The sequence below is a fragment of the Protobothrops mucrosquamatus genome, unplaced genomic scaffold (assembly GCF_001527695.2).
Source record: "Protobothrops mucrosquamatus isolate PMUCROS unplaced genomic scaffold, P.Mucros_1.0 scaffold378, whole genome shotgun sequence".
NCBI lineage: Eukaryota > Metazoa > Chordata > Lepidosauria > Squamata > Viperidae > Protobothrops > Protobothrops mucrosquamatus.
The window spans coordinates 687,942-695,854 of record NW_015386710.1 but is presented as its reverse complement, the minus strand read 5'-3'; the positions used below and the strand labels follow the sequence as shown (position 1 = coordinate 695,854).

The 7,913-nt window shown below is 33.9% G+C and overlaps 1 protein-coding gene across 1 annotated transcript in view; it reads left to right on the top strand.

The window, feature by feature from the left end:
• The window catches only part of ATRNL1 (attractin like 1), a 471,655-nt gene that overhangs the window by 190,225 nt on the left and 273,517 nt on the right, over window positions 1-7,913 (top strand). Inside the window, exon 25 of the mRNA XM_015815816.1 lies at window positions 4,738-4,799. Within this exon, the coding sequence (XP_015671302.1) occupies window positions 4,738-4,799 (62 nt within the window). The remainder of the gene's footprint in view (window positions 1-4,737; window positions 4,800-7,913) is intronic.

Here is a 7,913-nt window from a genome sequence, read left to right as displayed (position 1 = left end):
TTGTAAGATACTTTCACCATAGCCATGAAATTATAATTAAGATTGTTAAATTTGTAAATCCAGCCAATTGCTGGATTTGCTTTTGTTGCTTTTGTTTATTATGCTTTATGATGTTGCTAACTCCACTTGCCTTTAAATTGTTTTGTTGTTGTTTTTGGTCTGGTTGTTATATTGTATTTTTATATTTTTATAATCCTTCACCACATTTGCTGTGTGTGTGTGTATGTATGTGTGTGTGTGTATGCATACATATATACATACATGCCAGTAGTGCTTAAGGCAAAAGGCTAGAAACTGGAGACCATGAGTTCTAGTTCTGCATTAGGTATAAAGCCAGCTGATGGCAAACCACTTTGGAAATCTTGGCAAGAAAACTTCAGGGGTTAGTCAAGGAGTCTCTGAGAATTGGACATGATTAAATTAGTTTTTTTCTTGAGTCAAGCTCTGCTCCTAGACTCTTTACAGACACATTCATATAATTTTTCTGGAACAAAAGCTATATTATGTCTGATATGTTGTTGCCATCATAGGGGATTTTTTCATCTTCCTCACTCGTTTTTCAGCATATGTACCCTCATTCTTCATTTGCTCTTTCTTGTAGCCCAGTTTGAGCTTTCCAATATTCAATAAGCTTTCATGTTATAGTAGTTCAGTGCATCTTGTGATTCAGATATTCTTCCAATGCCCTTTATTGGAGTAAAAATCGAGGATTTCCTACCAGTCCACCCAATACAGTAAATGTTGAAGGAAGCTGGGAAGTACACTATATTTAGATTCTGTGCATCTCTTCAAGGCACAGAAATATATATGATACAAACAATACATATGCAATATTAATAAATAGCCACCAACTATTTTGAGGGATCCTTGGTGCTTTCTTAGTTTGGTTGTTTTCTCAAAGACATTACATTACCCAAACTAGGTAACATCATTAGTGCTGCTGATTAACTTTTGTTTTGAAAAATATAGCAATTCTTTGTGATTAGCAGGACAACAAAAAACTGTTGATTTCAGTAGTCTGGGGTGAGAATAACTGTGTACCAAGGTACAATTAAAATTGAAGCTAATACAAGAGGAAATAATTACTATTATGCATAATATTGGTGCTTCCCAATTGATTCTTTATTAGTGTCACTATAACAAGAATCAGTTGAAAATTATATTTTCCTTTCCATTTTATATAAGAAACTTATGGTTTGAGAAAGTTAATAGTTATCTTACACACAATATCTGAAGTTCATGTAGTCCAAAATAGTATATGTAAGCTGGTAAAAAATGGTCAAAGTCTTAAGCAAAGAATTTTTCCACTTTAATACCAAAGATTCCCTTTTCTTTTCTTGGTGGAAATTGACACCCTTTTCTTGACTACATTGTTGGGGATCTCATGGTTGTGAAAAATATAAATAATGGGATACACTATATATTAAGATTATATATAGTGAAATATATGAATAGTATGGAGGAAAGATATACTAGAACCTAAGAGGTCAAATAAAGAGGTCAAATAAAGGAACTATTTTTCATAACAAAGCCATGAATTTGCTACTGCAGAAAGTACTGACAAACACCAACACAGTCAGTATTAATAATCAGTTTATGGAGTTAAAGATATGAATGGCTACTTGTCATCAATTGCGCATTGACTGCTGTAATGAATTGTAATTTACATTACAATTGATATATCATATCTTTCTATGTTGTTATTTGTGGTGACTGATGTCAAATTCATTATCAGTCTTCTAATTTTTTGTCACCATAGACTACATGACTTTCCTCCTATAATCACTGCTTGAAGAGAAGTGTACAGCTTTGAAAAAGGAATAATGCTATTAGAATATATTTTCAGCATATTCTGCAAATAAACTGTGTAATTAGCTTTTATCTGTTTCTTATTTCATATTTATCTACTTTGAGTTATAATTCAAGTTCGTTGCCACCCAGATAGTAGTTCTGAAAGTGTTTATGTAGACCTCAAGGTTGCATGTCAAATAAATTATTTTTCTCTGCAAATTTAGTAGTGAGAGTTTAATATTATGTTGTTTACAGCTTCTAGCATCATATGCTATTCATCATGTAAATTAAAATTATGAAAATATATTTATTGTCTGTTTCAGTAAAACAGGAATAAAAATAACTATCAAAATAAAGTATATACTAAAAGATATAGAATTTAACACATAACAAAATTGAAAGACAAAAAGGACAAGTGTAACAAGTGAAAAGAGGAGCACATAACTAAGGCAGGATGTCAGCAAATAGTCCGAGCCTGCAAAGATGAAGTGAGGAAAGCTAAGGCTCAAAATGAACTAAGATTTGCGACAAAAGTAAAAAATAACAAAAAAAGCTTCTTTCAACATGTAAAAAACAAGAAAAAAGTCAAGGAAATGATAGGCCCATTAGTGGGAGAAAGTGGCAAGAAGATGACAAGCAACAGGGAGAAAGCAGAACTATTTAACTCATTTTTTGCATCCGTCTTTACACAAAGGGAAAAAGCAGCCCAACCTATCAAAAACAGTACCATAAGAAATAGATTAGAAACACAAGTTAAGACAGGCAAGAAAATGGTAGGTGCGCATCTGTCCAGCCTAGACAAGTTCAAATCACCAGGACCAGATGGATTACACCCCAAGGTTCTCAAGGAACTGGCAGATGTGATCTCAGAACCACTGAACTATATCTTTCAAAGATCTTGGTAAGGCCACACTTGGAATACTGCATCCAGTTTTGGTCACCACAATGTAGAAAAGATGTTGAGACTCTAGAACAGGGTGTCAAACTGCCAGCCTGCGGGCTGGACGCGTCACCAGGAAACCATGCCCATCCCATTGCCAACAATGGAGAAAAAGCTCTGATACGTCGCACGACATCACGTGACGTCGAGAGGTTGACATGTCTGCTCTAGAAAGAGTACAGAGAAGAACAACAAAGATGATTAGTGGACTGAAGGCTAAAACATACAAGGAACGGTTGCTGGAATTGGCTATGTCTAGTTTAATGAAGAGAAGGACGAGGGGGGACATGATAGCAGTGCTCCAATATCTCACTGCTCAGTGCTCCACAAAGAAGAGGGAGACAAGCTATTTTTACAAAGCATCTGAAGGCAGGACAAGAAGCAACGGCTGGAAACTAACCAAAGAGAGAAGCAACCTAGAACTAAGGAGAAATTTCCTGATAGTTAGAACAATTAACCAGTGGAACAACCTGCCTCCAGAAGCTGTAAATACTCCAACACTGGAAGCCTTTAAGAAGAGATTGGACAGCCATTTGTCTGAAATGGTCTAGGGCTTCCTGCCTGAACAGGAGGTTGGACTAGATGACCTCCAAGGTCCCTTCCAACTTTATTATTATTATTATTATTATTATTATTATTATTATTATTATTATTATTATTATTATTACTACTACTACTACTACTATTACTATTCTATTACTATTACTAACATTTTAATCTTAAAATTATATTAATTTCTGAATATTATGTGGGCAGGCAAGAAAATATGGTGACATAGCAAGAATAAAAAGCAATGTATTTATGATATACGGTTGTAATATTCAATAACAAGAGCTTAGCTTTTGTTAGGTCCACAGAAGCCATCAGATTTAAGGGAAAATATGCTTCCCTAAGCAATTGATAGAATACTTATGGGCAAGGTATTTGGAAGTATAATTCCTGAAAGTTCTGCATGTGTACTATAAAACACTAAAAAAATATTGATTCTAGGGACACCATAAGCTGATAAACAATAACAATAATAAAACACTTAAATATTTTTTAAAATCGATATACTAAAGCTGAAGTTAATTATTCTATGATTTAATGAAGATCCAAGCCTCAGTTTTCAGGTTTAGCAGTCACGATGGCATTTATGAAAGGTATTTCATAATGTTGTTATTGCTACTCTTTTGCTTAATGTATTTCCTTATCATCATAGAATATTCATTTATCAATCAGCATCAATAGACACAGAGATAAACTGTATTTACACAACATTCAAAAGAGACAATTAAGAGCTGAGATGGACATAAAAAGACCAGAAAACATTCTCTCCAATAGTCAATGTACAGATAAGCAGGGATTAACACCAGACAGCCAATCAAGCTGAAAACAATACCCTAATCAAGGCACTACCAAGGAGAAGACTGCATCCCCATAAAAACTGGCAGGATAAATTACTGTACATAAATAAGAAACAAATACCATACTTACTCATTCTGATGATGTTACCTAGTTGGATAATAAAATGTCTTCAAGCAAATTCTTTGTTCTCTTGTTATGAAAATACTGAGCTCATCTCCTTGTATTCAAGAGTTGTGGTTAATTCCTTATCTACTACCTTCCACATGGTCAGATTCATGAAGTATTGTTGGACACATCATCTATTGGGAGAGCAACTAGAAAAAGGTAACACAATTTCCCTTTGGGAGAAGTAAATATCATTAAACAATGTGCCATCTCTTCTGATACTTCAAGAATTTGATGCCCTGTGTTCAGAAATCATCACTGTCTTCATATTTCCAAATGTATCCACCTGTTAATCTATGGTTTCAGACTTTGTAAAGGCAGATGGATGGGCTGAACATCTAATTAAAAATGTTATTATATATTATAGTAGTTATAAGCTAATGAATATTAAGGACAATAGTTTGATTTTATAAGAGGATTTGCATCATTATAGGTTACACAGAATATTGAACTGGCCTTAATATTATTTCATATTTCATTCTCTTTCTCTTCAGATTGCGTTTTCACAGCACAACACCATCATGGACCTGGTGCAATTTTTTGTTACTTTCTTCAGGTAGTGTTTCTATTTTTAATCATATATAATATGTTAAATCACATCATGTCAGTCTTTTAATATTGTATCCCTTGGGGGCTCTTTTTAATGCTGGGACACTTTGTGATAGCATTGAAATATGCTTAGTAAATAAATACAATCATAGTAAGTACTTTTATAATTATTCTATAATATGTACTATACAGACATTATTGTATGCATTTATGCATAGGTTATACTTCATTATTTCATGTTAGCCATTTACCTGACAAACAGTAATAGTAGCATACTGGATATTTTCTTCCCATACTTAAAGTTAAGATTGTATTGCATAGTATGCTTCTGATTTTTTTCCCAGCTTTTACTTATTTTTTTCAGTAGGGTTTTATTTCTGGATGGTTTTTGGGTCCGCAGCTTATAATGTTTGCAGCATAAGAGGTTAAGGCCCTTTCTACTCTATAGAGTTATTAGGGAAGATACCCTATGGCTCAATTTGCAGACTAGATTCATACAACATACTGCACCTTGGTTCAACTGTGTTTGATGAATAAATCACATCTGTTCAATACATTAATTTGTTAACTAACTACAGCGGCTGTTTCCATAGACCAGATTAATCATATTATGGTGTAGCGTGCATGGTCAACCAGGCTATAATTTTGTAGAAAATAGCAAAGAATGTATTATTTTAGTGAAACCATTGTTAAAATTGGTTCTAGCACAATATTAATCATAGTGAAGCCTGAGAATGAAAAATTACATTGAAGACTGAAAACACAGAATATTATGCTATCCACAGCAGTTCTATGAATCTTTTAATGTCCTTTACTGTTTTGGGGTAAATATAGACTCAGTGTTATTTTTGAATTTATTCTGAAAAAAATTCAGTAAATCAACTGAAATATTAAAGTTGGATGCTCAACCTTCATTGTTAATATTGTTGATGATTTGAAATGTGAACTTGACTTAAAACTAGATGGTTCCAATAGTATGTTAAATAACATCTTGATTCTATATTAGCTAGGAGACTTTATTGTCTTTTTTTTTAAAGCAGGTGGTGTTAAACTCACAATTTTATTTTTTGTCTGCTGCTTAGTGGCATATATTGCAGAACCATAACACAAAAGTTATTAATCTCCAGTTTGTTTCATTATATTATCTAATGCTTTCTCAGGTCCTTCCATTTATATTCTAGATAGGATTGAGTGATATTCATACAGCAGCAGCCTCTGCAGTTTACACCTAAGCCATTTCATTCAGGGATTAGTAGAATTAATTAAAAATGCCAAAGATACATATCAAAATAGAAGCCTATTTTACTGGTGGAATACTGCATTAAACTCCAACTTGATTTAAATCTTATTTTATATTTTCATTAAACAATTTTAATTTTTTGGCCTTGTTTTTACTTTTGTGTTTCTTGAGTGTGAATATATAAAGAAAATGCTATAAACTCAACATTAAAACTTACGTTTGTTTAGCTGTTTTAGTTTGCTGCAATCAAAACAATAAAATCGATTGTTTATAGGTTTATTGTTTTTAGATAATTCATAGGTCTATACTGTTTCTTTATATTATATCATTTTAGAGATCACATTATCAAATCCATTACTGTTTAGAAGTTATTATATCTCCACTTTCACAAAAAAAACACCAATATTTTATTCTATATGCAAATTGTTCTAGCAAATGTTGGATTCCCTGTGACTCCTTCTTTTCTTCTAGTTCATAAAATGGCACAATGAACGTGGTAATTTAAATTAATATATCTCTGATTCTAGCTCTTATTCGATCTACTGAACCAGTGTAGTATAAGGGATAAGGTGCCTTATAAATATATGTACTTAACCCACACTGGACCAGCATAGTAGATTAAGTCCATAACTTTCAATAATGAGACTATAGTGGTTTGATTTAGGCTGATTGAGTTCATCATGATGTTTATGAATAATGATATTGATATATATACAGTATATATCCTCAGAGTACTAAAGTGCTAATTCAGTCCCAGTATCGTCCAGGTTTTTTGAGATCCATTCACTTTTATAACCAATTGTGTGCTATGAAATTACTTATAGTTATTCTACATATTGGATAACTATTCCTTATTAATGCATAATACTGATGGAGGATCCATAATCTAAAGTTGCTTTTCCTTGCACATTTTAAAAATATGAGTTATTGAGTACTTCAGTGTGTTTATTAAGGCATCAGGCTAGAAATCAAGAAACTATGAGTTCTCGTTCCACTTTGGGCATAAATCCAGCTGGTGTAAGAAAGAATATTCTGCCCCAGTTTAGTAGGCTAGAGGGGCATAGATGAATAAGAACAGACTTTGACTTAACTCTAGTTAAGTAGATTTGGGTTGTTATTTGAATGAATATTTAAATGGATACTGTAAGTGGTGGGTATTTCGGACTCTCACATCCATGAATAGAGAGATACTCTGCTTCTGGAACAGATGGCACGCTCATATTCAGAATTTGATAAGGGTGAGCAGTTTGGGAATTATCTTGGATGCTCAATTCCTACTTGAGAAGTATTGGCCAGGAAGGGCTTTGCATTATTCCAGCTTATGTGTCAATTATATTTATTCCTGAATTGAGAGCTGTCCTTGTAGTCATTCATCACTTAGACACATCCTAGTTCAACTATTAAAATACATTATAGGGGTTACCTTGAATCTGAATACTGTGATTAGTTAAGAATGCAGTGGTAAGGCTAGGCTTCCAGGTATATTTCCTACATGGCATCAGCTGTCTATAGCTACTCTTCCAGTCCTATTCATTTTAACAAGGTAGGCATGCTGGAGTTCCCTTTCTAAAGAAATGTCATCTGGTTGGACTAGAAGACATGCCAACTCTATTGCAGTGTCTACCCTTTGGAATCTTTCCTCTCTGACATTCAGAAAGCTTTAAAAACTTATTTATCTTAAGCCAGGCATGTCCAAAGTCCGGCCCGCGGGCCATTTGCGGCCCGCGGCCCAGTTTAATCCGGCCCTCGAACAGCCCTCCCTGCGGTATGTAAATGCGGCCCTCCCACGGCCCTCCGGCAAGTCCCATGAGAGAGAGAGAGAGACAGAGAGACAGAGAGACAGACAGACAGAGACAGAGGCACTTGCACTTCTGTCTCTCT